At 51.6% G+C, this 22,381-nt stretch overlaps 1 protein-coding gene across 1 annotated transcript in view; it reads right to left on the bottom strand.

Moving 5' to 3' along the window:
- PLCG2 (phospholipase C gamma 2) overlaps positions 1-22,381 on the bottom strand; it is a 157,863-nt gene that overhangs the window by 94,135 nt on the left and 41,347 nt on the right. The window contains exons 3-5 of the mRNA XM_059044019.2: positions 4,598-4,741; positions 2,315-2,408; positions 1,558-1,605 (exon numbers count right to left, since the gene is read on the bottom strand). Of these exons, the coding sequence (XP_058900002.1) occupies positions 1,558-1,605; positions 2,315-2,408; positions 4,598-4,741 (286 nt within the window). The remainder of the gene's footprint in view (positions 1-1,557; positions 1,606-2,314; positions 2,409-4,597; positions 4,742-22,381) is intronic.

The raw sequence follows: 22,381 nt of genomic DNA, 5'->3' as shown, positions 1-22,381 counted from the left end.
CCTAACGACGTCACTGAACTCTTCACCGCTTCGTGGCTACCCTCTGCAAAGCACCCCGTGGGGCGGGTGCACAAGGGACCACAGAGGCTCTGAAATCAACCAGTGATGGATGACACTAGCCTGACACTAGAATGCCTTAGGGATGGAAAGACTTTCAGGAACAAGAGAGGTGAGTCGCAGAGGTTACTTGTTGCCTCATTTATGATGCTGACACCTCTTAATGGAGAATGGAAGGAAGGGAAAACATTTAAAAACTTCCAAAGAGGTCTGATGTGAGGCTAAAATGATACAATTGATGGTCAAGTGCTTAGTACAGTGCCTGGCATGCTAGGTGCTCAATAAATGATGGTTTTTTTATCATTACATTATTAACAAGAACTGGATCATAACCTAAAAAAAACAATGGAGAGGATGTTCAACCTTGCCCATAAACAAGGAAACGCAAATTTAAGCCAAAATCCACTGCTGCCTTTTACCCATCAGAGTAATAAAGGTCAAACTCCGGTGACACGGTGAAACAAGTACTTTCCTGCACTGTTGGTAGAAATAGAAATTGCTACCACCTCTCTCAAAAATCTCAGACCCAGGGCTTCCATGGTGGCGCAGTGGTTGAGAGTCCGCCTGCCGATGCGGGGGACGCGGGTTCGTGCCCCGGTCCGGGAAGATCCCACATGCCGCGGAGCAGCTGGGCCCGTGAGCCATGGCCGCTGAGCCTGCGCGTCCGGAGTCTGTGCTCCGCAGCGGGAGAGGCCACAACAGTGAGAGGCCTGCGTACGGCCAAAAAAAAAAAAAAAAAAAATTAAAAATCTCAGACCCGATGACACCTGGCTGCTGGAATTCCTCTGCTGGAAATTTATCCTGCTGATATCCTCATCACCTAAGTTTACAAAAAGCGAGATGTGAAGGCTTTCACAGTATGATAATAAAGGAGCAGGAGCAAGTTCATGTCCATCAAGAACGAAATGATTTCTCATCAGTTAGAGAATTACGCGGCGTCCATCCAAGGACAAACTGCATCTGATACAAAAATGTCGGGCATGGAGCGCTGTGTGTGCTGACACGGAACGGCTCCAGGACGCGCTGTTCAGTGAACCAGTCAAGGACACTGAATTACATGTTATCACATCGCCCCGCTCCTGTCCACCCAGCCCTTACAACCGTTGCTGCCTAACTGGGTTTACCTCTTGATGGTCAACCTCCCACCACAGAGGAAGGGTAGGCACCACGGTGATCCTGTTTCTGCCTGGGACACAGAAGGGGCTCATATGTGAAGGCCTAAAGCACGGGCTTCAAGTGCTTCCCAAAAGAGAAGGCACCTCTGCAGATGGCCCGGCATTTTCCACTGCAATGAGGTCCCACACGGGAGGGGAGATCCTGTCACCGTGACCCCCACCACCTAGCACTGTGCCTGGCACCTTGTAAGTCAGATATAGCTTCGTGAGGAGCCTTCCAGAGCAGAGAACTTGCTCCAACCCCCTCAGAATGTTTAAAGAAAGAATGAACATCGGAGTCCAAAATGACCGGGAGAAAAACCACAAAAATGTGAGCGAATCTTACCTGTTTCTTCTGCTTTGATCCACAGAATAAATCTGCTTTCTCAACCAACTGGGAAGAGAGTTGAGACAAAGAAAGTAAGTTAGAAAACAGCATGAGTCTAATGGAGTTCTATAGGATGGGACAAAGGAAACCGGAAACGAAAAGGAAGGTGTTCCAACTTTCTAACTCAGGCGACTTGGGAAGAAGCAGTTTCTCCTTGCGGTTGAAATGCCCCAGCTGAGCCAAGAGGCCCCTTTGACAGAGGTTGGCAATCTTTCAACTGACAATTCCCTCTGATGATATTAGCTAATCCCCAAAAAGCTGGTAAGGAAAACGGTGTAAATCAGAGAGCTTTCTTTGGTTTGCTGGAGGGACGGTAATTCACACAGCAATCCCACCCAGGGGGAGAGGAAGGTGGAAAATCCCGGACCTCAAGCCTGAGGTCCTTCGATCAGTCAGCTTAAGCCCTCTTCCTACACCCTTTAAGAAACAAGCCTCGGGCCCTCCCCTCAAACCCAACACCAGTACGAGCTTGCGTCTCAGCCCCCGTGCACTCCTCTCTCCAGCAGGCCAAGACCAAGGCCCAGAACTGAGACAGGCTTTCCTGTGAGATGCTGGAGAGTCCACAGCCACTAATGGGCACCTACTGCACACAGGACGCTCAATGAGCCTCCAAGACGCAAGGTTCCCTTTTTCTTCCTGTCACCGTATTGGCTAAAGAGAGCAGAATAAATGCCTGAGTGAGCGAACACAGAGAGAAAGAGGCCAAAACCGTCACCTCTCAATGATGGTGGGGGTGGATGCGCTCATCACTTCCTGGTGTAAGATCTTCAAGCCAGAGAGCCACTTAGCTGCATCTTCTTTAGAGTCGGCTGCAGAGGTGAGGGGACAGAAATGCTCTGTTACTCCCTGGGAAGACAGACCGCTGCTCAGGGACCCCCACCGCACCCCACCTTCCCAGCCCCACACAGACCACGGGGCTGCGAGGAGCCTGTGCTGGTTCCTAGGACCTACTTTTTGCCTCAGATGAGGCCATATGCCCATGGTGAGCCTCCTACAGCAGGGGTGACAAGCCGGTGACTTTTTAGAAGAGTTTTAGCCCTACGCTAACGAACAAGAGGCAGGACCTGGGATAACTTGTACCACAATCCTGAGCAGCCCTGAGCATCTCCCGTTTCCCTTCAAGGCCAAAAAGTAGGTGATGCTGATGCCTGTAAGGGAAGGGGCGACAAGTAGCACTTGAGAGGTTGGCATCATCGCCAAGTCCGAGTGTACCACTTCAGGGCTGTGTGATGTTCAGTTGGTTACTTAACCTCTCTGTGCCTCATTTTTCCTAATCAGTAAAGTGGAGATGGCAATGCAAACAACGAGTCCAGTTATTAAACATCTCCAAACTAGGGAGTCTGCTAGTCCAGAGAGAGCATGCTGAGGTTTCTGCTCTCACTCTTCCCGTGTGGATGAGGAGAAAACTACAGCTCAGAAGAGTGACGGGACCTGTCCCAGAGCCAGTAAATAAGAGGCTGGGAACCAGACATCACCCTGGCATCCTGGGCTCCACGTCTTGCTGGGGCTTTCATGGCCTCCCTACCAAGAAGAGCACCCAGGCTTCAGCCTGCAGGGGGACTACGTGGACAAAGCTCTGAAGGGACACAGTCATGGGCCCCTCTCTCCTGCCCCATCTCTGCCTCCTGCTACACACCATCAATCAGATGTCCACCCAACACTTCCTACGTCCAGCTTGCTAATTTCCCTCCTTCAAGCCCTGGCACATGCAATGTCCTCTCCCTGGACCATTCTCTCTCTCTCATCCCAACTCCTACTGATGCCTTAAAACCCAGTTGAAAAGTCACCTCCCCTGCAAAGCCTTCCAGGGAATGAGGCACTGTGTATTCCTCCAGCACACTTACGTTTGGACTACTGCTCTTATCACAGAGTACTCTAAGTTCCTGTCCACACATCTGTCTCCCCAAGTAGACTGTGAGCTCCTTAAAGGCAGCAACTGGGTCTTATTCCTCTTTACAGCCCCCCTGACATCTAGCACAACCTGGCACAGAGCATATGCTCAAAAGATGCCTGATGCAAGCACGAAGGAGCAGTCAAACCAATGAGACCGACCTGACCCTAAATTATATGTCTTTTATCACTGAGTTGTAATAGCTCTTAAATATTCTAGATATGTTTTTTATCAGGCATACGAATTGCAATATTTTTCCTCTATATTGTGGGCTGTCTTTTCACTTTTTTTTTTCTCTTGGCCGTGCTGCATGGCTACAGGATCTTAGTTCCCCGACCAGGGATCAAACTCGGGCCCCCTGCAGTGGAAGCACAGAGTCCTAACCACCGGACCGACAGGGGAGTCCCTACCTGACCCTAAATTAAACGTCTCTAATGCTACTCATCCCCCGACTTTGGTCTACTTCCAATGCTACTTATTTTCTCTCTCGTCAGTCATGATTGTACAGCACGTTCTAAGTCAGTAAATTCTGGGATTAGACCTGAAGGCAGCTACAAGCTTCTGGCCCTGAGCTCTTGCACAGCCCTTCTCCTGGCTGCTCAGAGGCCTCTTTGACTTCCGGCTGGATTCACAGGGACGGCCTGAAATCTCACCTCCAGATACGTGTGCCTACGTGTGTGCACGTGTATGCGTTTACTGTAAGTGCATGTACGCATGTTCACATGTGTGAGGTGGGAGGTTTCAGGATAGTTCCTTCCGATCAGTTAAGCTGAATAAATGGTGCAGGCCAGACTCTGCTGGACGAAAAATGTACCCTGCCTTCAGCTTTCTGCAGGAGCCAGGTAGGCCCTTAACATAATCCTTTCAACACGCCAGTGAAGTCGGCATTATTAGGCTCCCCGTTTCACAGCTGGGTAAACTGCAGCTCAGAGAGGCTGAATCACTTACCCAAAGTCACACAGCAAGAGAGGAACAGGGTTAGGATTCAAAACCACGACGCCCTAAGCACGCATTAGGGGCTGGGCAGGTGTGAGCATCCTGCTGGTGAACTTGCTAGGAAGGAAACGAAGACCCAGGGAGGGAGAAGAGCACATGTCATGCACCCACCTGCTAAGCTGAGCGTGCTGAGGACGAACTGGGTGCCGTACAAGATGGTGAAGCAGCACTCTTCCTTCTGGCGGACTGCTTTCGCACGCTCAAAATCCTTGGAGTTCTTCCCTGGGCGGATTTCCTTTATTTCCATGATATCCACTGAAGGAAAATTAACACCAGCCAGTCAGAAGCTGGAGTTCACTCCACCTGAGGCTGCAGCCGTGTGCCTTGCACCCCAGACACACAGAGCCCAGCTCTTCACTCCCCAGAGTGAAGAGAAGCTGGTCCAGCCCCACAGCCCCGCCCAGCTTGCAGGATTATGTGCAAAACACGAAACGCTTGTTGTTCTCAGCCAGTAAGTACTGGGAGGCTTGTTGTACAGCAACAGATGACAGAACTGGAGGGAACCCATCCTCCCTAGAACCCCTGCCGCTACGTGATGCCAACTCACTCCTAGCCCAAACCTACCTGGTCAGGATGGCACCTGACCCAAGGGTGACCCCTCCCCTCCACGGGATGGCCATCTGATGTAAGGGTGACCCCGCCACACACACGGTGGCCATGTGACGCAAGAATGACCTCCTCCCCTCACAGGATGGCCACCTGATGCAAGGGTGACCCCCCCTTCCTGCCACAGGATGTCCCGTGAACTAAGGAGGGTCACAGAGTGACAAGTCCATCCATCCTTTCCTCCCTTTCTTCTGTCAAAAAAGCACCGTTTCCTGGGATGAACCCATTTCACGTGCTTGAGGTGAAGAGGATCCACAGCCCGGCACCTTTCGCCACAACAAGACAAAGGAGGGGCCAAGGGTCCCAGGAATGACCAAGATGTCCCACCCCTGGCACGGTGATGGGTTCAGGGAAGAGCACGTGACCTAAGCTGGGCCCATCAGCATCGTCCTGGGACTTACTTGGCGAAAGCTATTCATCAAATTTCTCCTTCTTTTTTCCTTTCGTTAGTGGGAAATGAGTTTCTGTCACATGTAACCATAAGAATTCTGGGACACACATCTTTGTTCTTACACTGAACAGAGAAACAGGAAAGAGAGGTATTCGTGGAAATGAGAGAGTAGGGAAGGAGACCTCAGCTTTGACCTGGGATCAAGGAAGCAAACAGACCCAAGTGAACACAGGCACTTTAGAGTCAGAGCTGAACTGGCAGGAAAGGTTCACGGCCATTCACACGTTACAAGAGGAGGAGGGGACAGAGTATTAAATTAGGGGAGGAGGGGATGGAATGAACCAAGGCCTTTATTTAAATTTATTTTTGGCTGTGTTGGGTCTTCGTTGCTGCACACGGCCTTCCTCTAGTTGAGGCAAGCAGGGGCTACTCTTTGTTGCGGTGCACGGGCTTCTTTCTCATTGCGGTGGCTTCTCCTGTTGCGGAGCACGGGCTCCAGGCACGCGGGCTCAGCAGTTGTGCCTCGCGGGCTCTAGACGCAGGCTCAGTAGTTGTGGCGCACGGGCTTAGTTGCTCCGCGGCACGTGGGATCTTCCCGGACCAGGGCTCGAACCTGTGTCCCCTGCATCGACAGGCAGATTCTTAACCATTGTGCCACCAGGGAAGCCTGAACCAAAGGCTTTTCACTTTCTTACCATGGATCCAGCTAGACTGAAAACAGTTTGGGGGACAAGAATCATGGAGTAAAGTGAAAAGACTTTAAATAAACAGCATTTGGTGTGTACCCTGTGTGTGGTGGTAGCTACACAAGTCTAAACATGTGACAAAATTCCTTGAAACTATACACCAAAACAAAAACAAACAAAAACTGAGTCCACATAAAAAATGGTGAAAACTAATTAAGGTCTGACTATTCAGCCATTAAAAAAGAACAAAATAACGCCATACGCAGCAACATGGAGGCAACTAGAGGCTATCACACTTAGAGAAATAAGTCAGAAAGAGAAAGACAAATACCACATGATATCACTTATATGTGGAATCTAAAATATGACACAAATGAAACTATCTACAAGAGAGAAACAGAATCAGGGACATAGAGGATAGACTGGTGGTTGCCAAGGGGCAGGTGGGTGGGAAAGGGTTGGACTGGGAGTTTGGGATTAGCAGATACAAACTGGTATATGTAGAATGGAGAAACAAGGTTCTACTGTACAGCACAGGGAACTATATTCAGTATCCTGTGATAAACCACAATGGAAAACAATATGAAAAAGAATGTACACATATGTATAACTGAGTCATTTTGCTGTTCAGCAGTAATTAACTCAATATTGTAATTTGACTATTATTTATTTTTTTCTTTTTCTTTTTTTTTTTTTTTTTTTTTGCGGTATGCGGGCCTCTCACTGTTGTGGCCTCTCCCGTTGCGGAGCACAGGCTCCGGACGCACAGGCTCAGCGGCCATGGCTCACGGGCTTAGTTGCTCCGCGGCATGTGGGATCCTCCCGGACCGGGGCACGAACCCGTGTCTCCTGCATCGGCAGGCGGATTCTCAACCACTGCGCCACCAGGGAAGCCCTTGACTATTATTTAATAAAAAATAAATTTATAAAAACTAACTCAGGTCTGTAATTTAATAATATTTTACCAGTGTCAATTCCTGGGCTTGACAACTATGGTTATGAAAGATGTTAACCCAGGGGGAAATTGGATGAATGGTACACAGAAACTCCATATTATTTTTGTAATGTCATCATGAGTCTAAAATTATTTCAAACTAAAAAGTTTTTTAAAACACTTATCAAGGGACTTCCCTGGCGCAGTGGTTAGGATTCCGCCTGCCAAGGCAGGGGACACAGGTTCGAGCCCTGGTCCGGGAAGATCCCACATGCCGCGGAGAGACTAAGCCCGTGCGCCACAACTACCGAGCCTGCGCTCTAGAGCCCGCGGGCCACAACTACTGAGCCCACGTGCCACAACTACTGAAGTCTGCACGCCTAGAGCCCGTGCTCCGCAACAAAAGAAGCCACCGTGATGGGAATCCCGCGCACCGCAACGAAGAGCAGCCCCCACTCGCCGCAACTAGAGAAAGCCCGCGCACAGCAACGAAGACCCAACGCAGCCCAAATAGAAATTTTTTAAAAAAGTTTTTAAACCCGCTTAATTATGGGTGGTCCTATTATGGGGGCGGGGAGGGGGTCAAGGGGTCCTTCATTCCTCAAAAAATAACAACAAAACACAGAGTCTCTGTGCGCGCTCCCATTCACAACCTTCTGGGGGGTTAAATCAGCACCGCTGATTTACCTGCTTCAGCAGTTACCTGAGAACATCTGAGGGATTAATGTTTGTTCTCAGAAATCAGTTACTTACCCAGCCCAGCTGACGGCCAATTAAGAGTCTAGTGACCTTAAACAATACTCTTTTTTCCTAGCTAGTCTAACAATGATTATCTAACCATTCTCTTTCCCCATAAAATATCTCTAAGAGGGAGTTTCTGAATTGGCCAACTGTGAGCTTTTTTCCTTATAGCAAAATTATAATAAAAATGTGATGCGTTCATAACTGAAGAAAAGAATTTCAGATAATGTAACACTGTCTGCAGGCAATCGCCAAGTCTTCTCAATTCCTTCTAAATCACTCTTGAATCTATCTTCTACCCATTCCCAGGACCAACACCATAATCCAAGCCACTCTCACCTCCAGCTTGCGCTGCTGAGGTAGCCAGGAGCTACCCCCATAGTCTTTTCTATGAAATGCAGACACGCTCAAGCCACCCCTGGGCTTCAAGCTTGCCGATGGCAGCCCAGTGCTGTGAGGACGAAGAACCAAGGCCATGTGAGGACCCTGCCGACGTCATCTGGACCAACTGTGCACCCTCGCTGCTGGGCTCCAGCCACACTGGCCAGCAGCTCGCGTTCACTCCCCCACAGGACACCACCGCTGGCCCTGCTGCGGACGCTCTTAGCCTAGCTAGCTCCACGTTCTCCCTTCCAGTTTCAGCTCCATCACCGTCAGATGCACAGAACACCCTCCAACTACTGCTATTACACACGCCAAGCCCCTCTGCCCCACAGCACTGAAGAGGCCAAGCGCTCAGTGGCGTGAACCGTGGATTCGTGGCTCCTTCCCTAGATGGTGCATCTTCCCTCACCACTGTATCTCCACCCCTAGCAGAGCAACTGGTACACAGTGGGGCCCAATAAATAGTTGTTGGAAGAGGAGGCGGACAGAGAGAGATGGGGACACAGACAGGGACAGAACTGGAGATGGGACAGAGGGGGAGGCAGCGGGAAACAGACACACACAGACACGAACACACACAAATGGAAACAACCAGACCGGGTCAAAGAGGGGCAGAGACAACCGGATATGAACAGAAGACAAGCCATCCGGATGAGGAGGGAGGGAGATACAAGCATGCAACGTACAAAGTCAGAGAGAAAGAAACATGGGAGATGGGAAAAGAATAAAACATCAACAGCCACTCTGATGATGCAAGCAGCCCTGACCATGCCTACACCACCCTTCACTGCAGCGCAAGCAAGGATCCTCTGGAGGCCAGCCCCGCCCCAGGAAAGGGCCGCAGGCATCCACCCTCATCAGCCAGGACCGGCTGCCTCCATGATGCCATCGTGATCACTTCCCCCTTTCTTGTCCAGGGATAAGTACTGCCCTATTCATCACGCTTCGGATAAGACCAGGCTTTCTCCATTGGATTCCCTTTGTTCCACTGTCAAAGATCAGTGGATGATTTGGGTGGGTCTATTTCTGTTCTCTCTGTTCTGTCCCATTGATCTAATTGTCTGTTATTTCCCCAACACCTCACTGTCTTGATAGCTACGGCTTTATAGTAAGTCTCAGAGTGGGGCAGCACACACCTCTGACTTCGTTCTTCTTCAATACTGCACTGGCTATTCCGGGTGTTTTGCCTCTCCATATAAACTTTAGGATCAGATTGTCAACACCTACAGAATAACTTGCTGGGATATTGACTGTGATCGTGTTGACTCCACACCAAGTTGCAAAGAACTGACATATTGAGTCCTTCCACCCATAAACGCAGAGTATTTATTCATCATACTTTGTCAGCCAGACATTCTCCTGGATGTACACAGTCCTGACCTCCAAAGGTCTTACAGACACACTAGCTTCATCCATGAGACTAAAAATAAAGGCAATAATAATCATCATGTACGGGCTTCCCTGGTGGCGCAGTGCTTGAGAATCCGCCTGCCCATGCAGGGGACACGGGTTCGAGCCCTGGTCCGGGAAGATCCCACGTGCCGCGGAGCGGCTGGGCCCCGTGAGCCACGACCACTGAGCCTGCGCGTCCGGAGCCTGTGCTCCGTGACGGGAGAGGCCACAGCAGTGAGAGGCCTGCGCACCGCGACGAAGAGTGGCCCCCGTTCGCCGCAACTAGAGAAAGCTCTCGCATAGAAACGAAGACCCAACACAGCCAAAAATAAATAAAATAATTATTCTGCCAAAAAAATAAATAATCATCATCATGTACAACTCTTACAGATCACTTACTATATGCCCGGCACAGCGCTAATGCTCTGCATATGTCATAGGTCGGTTCCCTGGAAGCCAAGCCTGAGGCAAGGATTCTTTTTTAGGCTTTTATTGGGCGGTGGGGTGGCGGGAGGGTGCTCAAACGACGAAGGACTGCAGAGATGAGGCAGGAGAATAAAGCTAAAGCTAGGCTGCGGTCCCAGCAGGGGACGGGCTTCAGCTCGGTCACATGGAGCGCTGCAGCGTGCATCACACCAGGAAAGTGAGTCTCCTGGAAACAGGGAGGGTGTCCTCTTGTTCTCCCATGACTGTCCCCATTACACAGATGAGGAAACAGGCGTGCAGAGGTGAGGTACCTCGGCCAGGGTCGCCAGCCAGCAAGTGCCAAGAGCCACGGTCAAGCGGGCGACTCTGAGAAGCCACGTTAGGACACGGAGCCCCCTTCCCACGGCACTCCGTCAGCAAGGCTCACCGAACATGGGCCTCCTGGATACGTCAGATCCACATTTAAGTGATTTCTCAACACCGCCTTCCTTCTCCCCACTCCCTGCATTGATCCAGCCTGTCATTTTTACATCTGTGCCATAAAGTTCCTCACCAGCACCACCCGCATTCCTAGGTTTCTTTGTTTGCTGCCTATCTGCTCTCTCCTCTAAGCCCCAGGAGGACAAGGGTCGGGTCCACCCTGCTCACAACCGGAGCCTCACACCCGCCTACGTCAGAGCCTGGCTCAGGGCAGAAATTCAGACTGCCTCGGAATACGTGATAAGGTTTCCTGGGTGTCCCGGCTCGGCTTCCCCCAGAAGCGGAGCCTGAGACCAGGATTTGAGCGCATGCGGTCTATCCGGGAGCTGATCCCAGGAAACACCAGCAGAGGAGCAGGGAAGTGAGACGGAGAAGGGAAGGAGGCGCTGATAAGGAGGCTGCTATGTCATCAACCTGGAACCCCAGGGGCACAAGGAGCTGACCCCATGGGGATCTGGGAGCCCCTTAGAGTTTGCCCCACCGAGAGAGGGACGGAGCTGGGGTGTGATCCCCCAACCTCCAACTGCTATTGGTGGAGAGCTGCTTTTAGGGGGCCTTAGCTCCCGGGGCCTCAGGCAAAGAGCTGCAGCATTCACGGCCAAGCGCCTTGAACGTGCAGCAGTGTCTACCATGGCAGCAGGGTTAGGCCTCGGCACCCTCTGCTGCAGCAGGTTACCGAGCTGGTAGTTTCTGTGCTACCCCCGTGGAACTCGGCGATCAGACGTTTGAGGGGTCAAAGCTGCAAAGTCTCTCTAGTTCAGGCAGAACGGTGGCAGATGTGGACAAGTCCCAGCTGCTGAGGGAACAGAGCCTCTGGGCTCCCCCAGGAGAGACGCTACGTGGAGACGGGACGAGATGTTACTGCCCCTGTACATTCTGTAGCCCCAAAGGTATCCTGGATCAGCAGGTGGTTCTGGAATGACAGCTCTCAGTGCACTCCCTCGCTCACTCTCTCTTTTCAATGCAACAGCTTTACGAAGGTATACTTCACGTGCCACACAGGTCATCCACGCGAAGTATACAGTTCAAAGGCACTTAGTGTGTTCACAGACTTGTGCAACCACCACCAGCGGCGAAGTTAGAATATTTTCATCTCCCCAGAGAGACACCCACACCCTTCAGCCTCCACATGTCCCACTCAGCCCACACCAGCCCCCAGACAACACTCATCTACTTTCAGTCTATAGAGACTTGCCTGTTCTGGATGTTTCCTGTAAAGAGAGGCATACAATATGTGGTCTTTTGTGTCTGGCTTTTAAATTCACTTGGCAGAGATCTCCGAGGTTCCTCCGTGTTGTGGCACGTGTCAGCACTTCATTTTTATGAATGACTAACATTCCACTGTATGGATGTGGTCTATCCCCTCATCCAGGGATGGACATTTGGGCTGTTTGCACCTTTTGGTTATTGTAAATTGTACAGCTACGAACATCTGCAGACAGCTTTCTGTCTGAACGTACAGGTTTCTTTTTGAACGCCCGTGTTCAGTTATCTCAGGTTTCTGGTAGGAACAGAAATCGGTCCTCTATCGACCATGCCCTCAGGGCTGCAGGTGTAACGGGGACGTGCCCCCTTCACGCCACGCGGCCGACCAGCCACCAACCCGGGCCAGCGATGGGGCTCGTACGTAGGTGGACAGTCACTCGCTGTGCACGAGCTTATGGCTGGGCCTCTCTCTGCGAGCCACCACCGAGCCCTTCAAAGCTGTCACCACTACTTCCCAGGCCTTCTGGGCAAGCAGGGGCCACACCTCCAGAGACACAGAGGTGCTCACTCTCTGGCCACCCCCTGGATTACCAGGGGTTCCAGGAAGTCAGGAAGGAAATCCCTGGCCAGTGGGAGTGGTTTTCTATTTGATAACTGGCGGAGTCCTGCAAGGGCCCTTTGGGCATTTTTGTTGACATGCCCAGTACTTGATCTTGCATCACACGGGGGCACCTTCCTTGCTGGAGGGTGGTCCCACCACACCAGGGGTGCGGAGCAGCAAGAAGTGTAAGGCGGGCTGCACTCAGCTGGGTTAATCCCAAACCACCTTTCGGACCTGCCGCTGAGAATAAAACCCTGTTGCCGGGGGTGCAAATCCACAGGTTTCCAAGGGGCCTCCAGGTCGTGGCAAGCCCATGGCTGCTGATGAGCAGACAGACTCTGGAACCAGTCCACCTGGGTTCAAATCCAGCAGGTGGTTTCAGGCAGTAACTTCACCTCTTCCTGCCTCCGTTGCCTCATGTGAACAACAGGAGAAATAATGGTCTCCCCACATGGTGTTCTTTGAGGATTAAATGAAAGTGTGTCCGTATGTGTGCGTGCATGCATGCTCGCGTGTGAGTTAAAAGTGTCTGGTAATTTTTTTTTTTTTTTTTTTTTTTTTTTTTTTTTTTTTTTTTTTTTGCGGTACGCGGGCCTCTCACTGTTGTGGCCTCTCCCGTTGCGGAGCACAGGCTCCGGACGCGCAGGCTCAGCGGCCATGGCTCACGGGCCCAGCCGCTCCGCGGCACGTGGGATCTTCCCGGACCGGGGCACGAACCCGCGTTCCCTGCATCGGCAGGCGGACTCTCAACCACTGCGCCACCAGGGATGCCCTTGCAGAAATATTTGATGGGCTGGTTTCTAGGTGATTAAGGGTGTCCAGCAATACTGGGGAAACTGGTTGGGTTTTTTCAAGCTGTTGGTAATGTGCCACCACTTGTATCCATGTAATATGACATAATACAGTGCTATCCAAAGAAAGACGCTCTCCACCGTGTTTTCAGGAACACATTAGGCTCAGCTAAGGAGCGATGCCTGCACGTGTGCTCATATGTGTGTAAAAGCATGAGAAAGCGTGAAAAAAAGAGATTCCCGCCGATTTGCTGACAATAGGGATTACTGGTGGAAGGGGGCTGGGCAAACGGTGGCAACGGGAGGTTGAGCTGCCCTGGTTGGAATTTTGGCCAAAGGGGCACAGAGTCGGTAAGAGGACCGACTTTACTTTCCAAGTCGGCTCTGGTGGCCAGAGCTCGGGCCGAGTGTGCTCGTGCAGTCGGGCTGTGCAGCCGTGCTTCCTGCTTGAAGAAGTGAGATAACACAGCCACAGAAGCAAACCCTTGTCTGTGAAACCTCCCCCGGCTTCCCGGCATCACCTCGGGTCTTCCCCGGGTCCGGCCACCCCTCCCCACCCATCACCTGCAGACGTACACTCGGGGTTTTCTGTCCCATCTGTCGGTTGTCCGCAGGCCCCTGTTCTTCGACTCCTGTCTCCTTCCTCCTCCCACTCTTGATTCCGGGCGCCCGCACGCCTAGAACTTCCTCCTATCCTCACATGACCTATTCCCCAATTTCCTCACTTGACCTCAAGTGGCACTGCCCCCCAACAAGCTTAACAAAGTATCTTCAAGGAAGCTCCAGACGTACCCAAGGGGAAGAGACAGAGAAGGCTCGGGGACCTTCCAGCACATACCCACCACCACCCTGCTTTCCATCTTTCAGTCATTCAACCAGCCAGGTAGGTAGTGACCATCTCGCTGAGTGCCAAGGATGAAGCCGACAGGCACGGTCCCCATCCCCGGAAGCTCAGAGCCTGGGAGGACAGACCCTGTCCAGACCTGCACACAAGCACGTAAACCTACCACCCGGCTAAACACCTCCCTTTCTGCTAAGGGAGCAAAATCAAGTCTACATGGGGGCTTCTTCCCAGCAAGGGTTTGAAGAAAGGCTTCTCGGGGGCATGCAGCTTGGCTGAGTTCTGAAGGCTAGCGTTACCCCGGTAAAGGGGGAGTAGAAAGCCCTGGAAGGAGTCCCGGCCTCCAGAGACCCCGGTTCAAATCCCAGCTCTGCTCCCCAAAGACGCCTGGGAGGTTGGGCAAGTCACCTCCCTTCTCTCTGCAATTTCCTCACCTGCACTCACACTGGTACCGTAGCTCCTTCCCTGAGCTGCTCTGCAAACAAGATGAAATTACATCAAATGAAAACTGCAGTGGGCCCCCAGGAGGTCTCACAGTCAGGGTTAGTTGAGCTATTGGGATGCATGTTCTTTCACAGCATCTTTCAGTAACACCTTCACCACTGCTGGTGGTTTCACTTTGTCTCGGTGTTGCTCTGTCTCAGTGAAGGACCCTGCTTTAAAAAACCAAGAGTGTGGGGGCTTCCCTGGTGGCGGAGTGGTTGAGAGTCCGCCTGCCGATGCGGGGGACACGGGTTCATGCCCTGGTCCGGCAAGATCCCACATGCTGCAGAGCAGCTTAAAAAACAAACAACAACAACAAAAAAAAAAAACCAAGGGTGTGGGGTTATTTCACATACACAGCAGCATCTGACCACGAAGTCAGACAAAAAACTGAGATGCACCACAAAACACAGTTACAAGAGGTTCAACGTGGGAGAGGAGAAAGGACCCAACTTTAAAAGAATCTGGAAGACACGTGCTTGAAGTTCCACTCTACTGGTCCTGGCTATGCAGCTTGGGACAGGTTTCTTTATTCTAGCTTAGCCTCTGCCTTCATATAGGTAAAACGGGGAAATAATATCCATCCCACAGGTAGATATACCTAAAAGAACTTGGTAAAACATTAAAAATTATTTTAAAGCCTAAAAATGGGAAGTGAGGGGGGCCTTTCTCATCTTCCTTGTTGAAAATGTAAGAAACAATGGATGAAAAAAAAAAAAAAAGAAACAATGGATGAGACCGCACTGACAGGCAGAGGCGAATATGCCACCTTATGCTTCCATACAGAGATTTTTCCAGAATAACAACACTCAAATTATTTAGCTGTTCCTGGAATGCTTTGTATCCAGATAGAAAAGTTTGAAGGACTGTTTTATGGGTGTTTAAGAGTTTTAAGTGATCCTGGAGAAACTGACTGGCCTTCTCTTCCCTCCAGGGACTCCTTCTCCCCAGGGGAGCAGGGAACGCTATGGGACAGCAGAGTCTGGAAGAAGGAACTGGGCTGGACATCCAACAATGCCAGTGACAGAGTGAGCAGGTCAGGGGCCAGAGGTCAATTCTAAACCAGACTCTTAAGGCAGCTCAAACACAGAGCAAACCTTCTCATAGCCAGTTACGAGCTACCTGTGTTTCAGTTCCTGTTTCCAAACTCAAGAGAAGATGAGAGAAAGAGGAGTGTTACGAACTGGTCAGCTGAAACGCCAAGCACTAACTAACCATCAGACACAATTCTTTAAATATGCATTGTTTTAGTGTCACTTGAACTTGATGTTTCCTCCCTCCTGCTGGAAACGAAATGAGAATAATCCCATGCGTGTGACATGGGAGAGGACTTTAATAAGAGTGCCTACAGTTTTCTTTATGTCTTAATGGTGATATATTTTAATAGGAATTGGAAAAATACAGATCTAGCAGCCTCTAAAGTGTGAGATCAAAGTTCCTTCTCTACAAATTTAAGTTAAAAATTTAAGTTAAAAAAGAGTCCATTTAAAAATATGTATTAGGTATATAAAACAGGTATTGTGCAGATATTTCAAAAATCATTAAGGCATTAAAGGAAGGACTCACTCCCTTATACCCAGCCTATTAAAATTTCAATTTGCTTTGCCTTAGACCAATACTGTGAATCAAAATTACACAGAAGCCCTTCACTGTACAATGGCTACTGGATCAACCAGTTTTTGGTTTGGGGGTTTTTGGAGTCATATGTGCTTTTGACACTTTATCAAATGTCAGTCATTTGATTATCAACTTTATCAAGTGTGCCATATGTGCATAGTGCTGGCACTGTTTGTCTAATATTTATCTTTCGATTCAACTCGCCTTTTTCACTTGAACAGATCTATTTTAAGAATGAGTTTATGCCTTACGGTAAAAAGAAAACCAGTCCCGCCCACCATATATTATAGGAATTGTAAAATAACACAGTCAGTAGAAACAGGACAAAATTAAATTCTGCCTAAAACCAGCTGATACCCTCTTGTGCTTCTGAGTTTTAAGAGGACAAAAGCAGGCGTGTTACAGGGCGTGAGGCTGAGTTCACCACAGTAAGACTCACAGAAGGACACAGAAGCAAAGCGGTGGTTACCTCGTGGGGACAGTGGCCACAGAGCTGGACACGTGTAAATCTGAGCTCACGCTCACCTCGCTTGCATTTTACCATAGGTTTGTTATATCTTATTAAAGAAAAATGCCTTTCAAAATGAGATGTGTTAAAATTTTAGAAATGCAGGTGGGTGTGGTTATTCAGAGAGATTTTGGTGGTGATGGAACTTCCAATATCTTGACTGCAGTGGGGGATACGGGAACCTACCCATGGGATAAAATCGTACAAAACCAACAGATACACACAGAGTACAAGGACAACTGGGGAAATGTGAGTAAGTCGGGTAGTGGACTGAATCAGTGCCAGCGTCCTGGCTGTGATATCACACTACAGTTTTGCAAGATGTTACCATTGGGGGAAACTGAGCACGGTCCACCTGGAGAATGAATCTTCATTTATCTCAAAAGAATCTTCAATTATCTCCATGAAATTTTCAATTAAAAATACAGAGTACGGGGCTTCCCTGGTTGCTCAGTGGTTAAGAATCCGCCTGCCAATGCAGGGGACACGGGATCGAGCCCTGGTTCGGGAAGATCCCACATGCCGCGGAGCAGCTAAGCCCGTGCGCCACAACTACTGAGCCTGCGAGCCACAACTACCGGGCCGGCGTCCTGCAACTACTGAATCCCGCGCGCCTAGAGCCCGTGCCCGGCAACAAGAGAAGCCACCGCAACGAGAAGCCCACTCGCCACAACTAGAGAAAGCCAGTGCGCAGCAACGAAGACCCAACGCAGCCAAAGATAAATGAATAAAAAATAAATAAATTTATATTTTAAAAAAATACGGAGTATCAAGAAAGAGAGAAACCAACCACGCTAGTACCAGACAGATATTCTCCCTGACACGGTCAGCAAGACCAGAAAGGAACTTTGAAGGGAAGGATGCTCCCACCACTGGCTCACGTGCCAGGGGCCCTGCCTGGAAATCGTGCTTTGCCAGGGCCCCGAGCATGGTCTCCCCTGGGGGACACTGGGGACAGCATCCCTTACCCCTGCCCACAGGCTGCTTCTCCATCCTAGGAGCCAACCCTGTCCCCTCCCTCCACCAGGCTCCGTACTATTTCTAGCCGGACCAGAAACAGATGCGCATGGGGCCGGCCGATAAGCCAGTCACTGAACCCAGAGGAAGTGGCCCGCAGGGGACCCACCGCGGGGCCGAGCCTGGGGGCCCACTCATTCTGCAAAGGCCAAGGACGGCAGCCACAAACACGATTTCTATGTACGTCCGCAAGGAGCCTGAGTCCTCAGCACCTGCAGAAGGACAGCGTGGGTTCCCCCTGTAACAACAGAACAGCCTCGCATCCCATCTTCCCCTGCCTGACCTCAGTCCAACCAGCAGCACTACCATAAACACACGCTCATTCTTTGAGTCTGATGGTTCTTCTCTTGTTATTTTTTCACAGGAAGAGAAAGGTTCTGAGACTACAGACAATTATCTCAACTTTGACCAGGTCTGTGCAGAGAAAATGCTAGAGGTTGACTGTTGCTGAATCTGCCCATGGAAAACGCGGGTCCTTGTCTTTCTACCAGGAACCTCGTGGCTTCAGAGGAAACCAAAGAGGAGCAAAAGGGCAGGAAAGCCACATTCACAGAAACGGCTAGTACAGCCAGGCAACGCATCAGGGACTCTGAGGTGAGCCGAGATCGTCATCTGCGGGACATTGAGACTGAGACGCGTGACTCTCCAAGGCCACGCTGGTGGAGCCAGGACTCGAACCCCAGCAGTCTGCTTCCCAGCCTGTGCTCTTAATCACTATACGTGGAAGAAAGACCTCCCCGCTGCTCAGACCTCAGCCTGGGCCAACCGGGTCCTGCTAGATTCTTCCTCTCAGGGGCCCTTGCAAGGGTCCTGGCTCCGGAATCCCTACACAGACAGCAACAACTCTGACGGTTCACAGTTTACCGACCACCAGCCAAGGATAAGACTCAGTGTCCGTTACCTCAGTGGTGCCTCCTGCAGCCCTAAGGGGTGAGTGGCCCCCGTTATCCGCACCCCCATTTTGCAGAGGAGTAAACAGGCTCTGGCAGGCTGGGTGACCAGGCCGCGAGCCCTGCTGCTCCAGCTCCAGAGCCGACACCACCCAGGCGGACGGAACCAATTCCGCCAGCAGAAAACCGAGCCCGGCCAAGGTCAAGCCCAGGGGTGGAAAACACCTGAGCTGGATGGAAAACAGAGCAGACCCTGCTCACACAATATGTATTAGGTGCCAGAGCTGACCTCACCATCTCCTTAATCCTCTACCAACCTTGGGAACAAACCCCCATTTTCCAGACTCGGCTCAGGAAGGTGAAGTCATTCCCTCAGGGCCACCCGGCCGGGCCTCGACGCCAAAGGCAGCAAGGAGGCGATGGGGTGGTGGTGGTGTAGAGAGAGAGCCCCGCCGAACAGGGGAGGCCGGCTCTCTCCGCTCCCCACTTCTATTTCCGAGCCGGCTGCTCCCCCAATGGCCTCTCCGAAAACGCTGGGGTGAACACGATGGATACTGGCTCAACGTGGCTCCTCTCTGAAGCCACGCCCCCAGGGGCGGAGCGAGATGCCAAGCGCATTCAGGGCCCCCTTGGCCAAAGTCAGTCCCTGGATGAGACAGGCAGAGACACCTTTTCACCCTCCGGCTTCTCCTGCACGCACTGGGCCGTGCTGGCCAGAAGGATGGCTCAGGACCCTCGGAGTGACAGACAGAGCCACGATCAAGGGAAAGGGCTCCGAGGGGCGAGGACAGACCACAAAAGAAGGCCCTGCTCTTCCAGAAGCCACCCCCGGAGTCCTGCGGTGGACACAGGACGCACTGGCCATTCCCACCCGGCCCTCCCGGCCTAGAAAGCCCTCCGGAGAAGTAAAGCCCTCATCCTTTAAAGGGGGGATTTCATCCTGGGGTGCGTAAGTCTTCATGGGGTCCTTAAACCCCCAACACAGGGCCTTCCGGGCAGGGAAGGAGCAGACTCTCTGGAAGCCCAGAAGCAGGAAAGAGAGTTCATCTCAGCTCAAGGCCCAGCTCAAATGTCCCCTTCCTGGGAGGGCTTTCCTTCCTCTTCTCAACTTCCCCTCGCCGGTTCGCATCGCACTTCCTCTGCTTTAGTGCTACAACCTTGACGCTGGCCCCGGCCCCGGGTCCCGGGAAAGCACGGCACGCTAGAAGCCTTCAAATAGTTACAGGCGCGGATGCCTGGACCTCTGGGAGCTTAACAACGGCCTGTGCTGGCTCCCATCATTCTCCCTTACAGGTAACTGGGCACCCGCGGCCTCCCCCACCACACCCAAGGCAGGAGGGCCAGCCTCTGCCTCATTCTTCAGCTTTGCAGGAAAGGGGTCTGGCCCGCACGATGCCCTCAGTCGGCTCAATATCAGCCTGCTCACGGAAGGTTGACTAAAATGGCAAATTCTGCTCGGAAAGGAAAAGGAAAGAACGCACCGCGAAATATTCCTTTATCTCCTTGGTGCTTAACGTGAGGATTATTCCTAAAAAGCAGCTACTATGTGGAGGGGAGGCCGGTAGAAGGATGCCAGCTCTCTGCCACCACCATGGAAAGGATGTTAATAGCCCCCCAGTATTCACAATGCGTCAGGCACTGCGTGCTTTTCCTCATCTGAGCACCAGATCACCACAATATTATGATGATTATTCCCATTTAACAGAGGTGAAGACTGAGGCTGGAAGACTAGAACGCCGGCAGCTGGTAACTGACTCCAGGCTCCCAAGCCCAATGGCGGGGCGTGACCAGTTCCAGCAAGACAGCAGCCTGCAGACGTCGGTCCCTTCTGCTGGGGGCAGAGAAGGGCCCTGCAGCCCCTGCTTTGCCTTTGCAAATGAGTTTTCACTGTGGTTAGCAAGCCAGCCCTTCATTTCCCCACGAGGCTCAGAGTTTTGCAAACCAAGGTTGCGGGGTCGGGGCTGGCAGTTCCTGTTACAAAGAGCTAGAAGGTGAGAGCCTTCCTTCCCTTTCAGAGAGGGCAGGACTGGGGCAAGAGGGTCCCCCAAGCACTCCAGTCCAGGCGGGTCCACCCCGAGACCTCCCTGCACAAGGATCTGAGTCCAGCCCGGGGGCATGAACGCTTGTCTGACTCCACAGCCTGGGGCGGAAACCCACAGCGGGCCTCCTCTTTCCCAGCATTTGCCAGGGAACCAGCCTGTGCTCCCAAGTGGAACTCGGGTCAGCAGAGGGTCAAGTCCCAGTCCCACGGTCACTCCACCCACAACCCTGCCAGCTCCCATTCCCCTTGCAAAATAGAGACACATTAAGCGGGGTCAGGCTCGTGGAGGTGATGCGGGGATTTAAGGAGTCGACAGCTCACATCAAAGAGCTGCGCAGGACACAGTCTGGTGCTAAACGCGCGCTGCTGTCACCCAGAGGTCATCACGGTGAGGGGAACGCCCAACCGCTCATCCAGTTGGCAGAGGCGCTGAGGGTCCACGGGCCTGGCCCAGTGGCAGGGGCTGTGGATACCCAGCAGACCAAATCCCTGCCCTCAAGGAATTATATATTCTAAGGAGGCAGACAGGTAAATCATCATGTATTATATCTGGTGGTGGTAAGTGCTATAAGAATTAAACCAAAGCAGGGACTCCTCTGGTGGTGCAGTGGTTAAGACTCTGTGGTTCCACTGCAGGGGGCAAGGGTCTGATCCCTGTGTGCGGTGCAGCCAAAAAAAGAAAAAAAACAAAGTAGAGTGAGGCCTGGTGGGTGACGGGGTAGGGGAGAAGTCTGGGTAGCAGGTGTGATGCGGGAGGCCTCCCCGGAGGAGGTGCCCTCTAAGCTGAGGCTTGAAGGAAGCAAGGCCAGATCCATGCAGATGTCTGGGGGAGAATACTCCAAGAGGGGAAATGTGCATGCTGTGTTCCCAAGAGGGCCATGTGCTTGTGCCCTGCATTCTGCGAAGCTCTCGGATGTGAGGCACAGGAGGACGCTGTCCGGACACACTGCACGTGCTCCCTGGAGCCTCCATGGCCCCCAGTGCCTGCCCGTCTCGCCTCTCCCACCTGTACACTCTGATCACAGCAGCTCCACACCTGTACATGCAGTCACTCCTCGTGCCGGGCGCGCACACCTGTACGGCCTTTGCACCTGCCTGGAGCCCCATCCCCGCACCTTTCTCACCCCTGTCCACCGTCGCCCACTGTAACTAGCCGGCTCCCTCTGGGGTCCTCTGGAGTGGGCTGCGGCCCCTGGTGGGTGGTCACGCCGTGTTTTTTTATATACTTATGACTACAGTTTTACTATAAAAGACAGAACTCAGGAATAGCCAGATGAAGAGACAGGCACAGCAAGGTTTATGAGGGTCCTAAACACAGAGCTTCCACCCCTTCTCTTTGGGGAATCAGGGCTCAGCACTCTCCTAGCACATCGGTATGTTTACCAACCAGGAAGTACCAACAAGCTTTGGTGTCTGGAGTTTTTATAATCGGGGCTTCATTACATGGACAGAATTGATTGAACGTAGACCTCATGGTTGAACACCATCTCCAACCCCCCTCCCTCTCTTCTCTCACTGGAGGACAGGCTGTTTTAACATCCCAACCCTCTAATCACAAGTCTGGCTTTTTGTTGACCAGCCCCATCCTGAGTCATCTCATCTCATTAGTATAAACTCAGGTGTAAACCAAACGGCTCTACATAATAAGGACACTTATTTTACTTGGGAAATTCCAAAGATTTACATTCTCCTTCCCAGGAACCAGGGACAAAGACCAGCCAAATTCTTTGTTACACAACAGTAGGTCTTCTTGAAGTCCCTGGACTGCTAACAAGGATGCTTCTTGCCAGGATTCTTTGAGACCTACTAAATGACTAACTGCCCCCTCTCACTTCTGCATCCGCAGCATTCAGTACCTGG

The sequence above is a fragment of the Kogia breviceps genome, chromosome 18 (genome assembly GCF_026419965.1).
Source record: "Kogia breviceps isolate mKogBre1 chromosome 18, mKogBre1 haplotype 1, whole genome shotgun sequence".
NCBI lineage: Eukaryota > Metazoa > Chordata > Mammalia > Artiodactyla > Physeteridae > Kogia > Kogia breviceps.
Note: the sequence above shows the minus strand (reverse complement) of the source record. Positions and strands in the feature narration are given on the sequence as shown.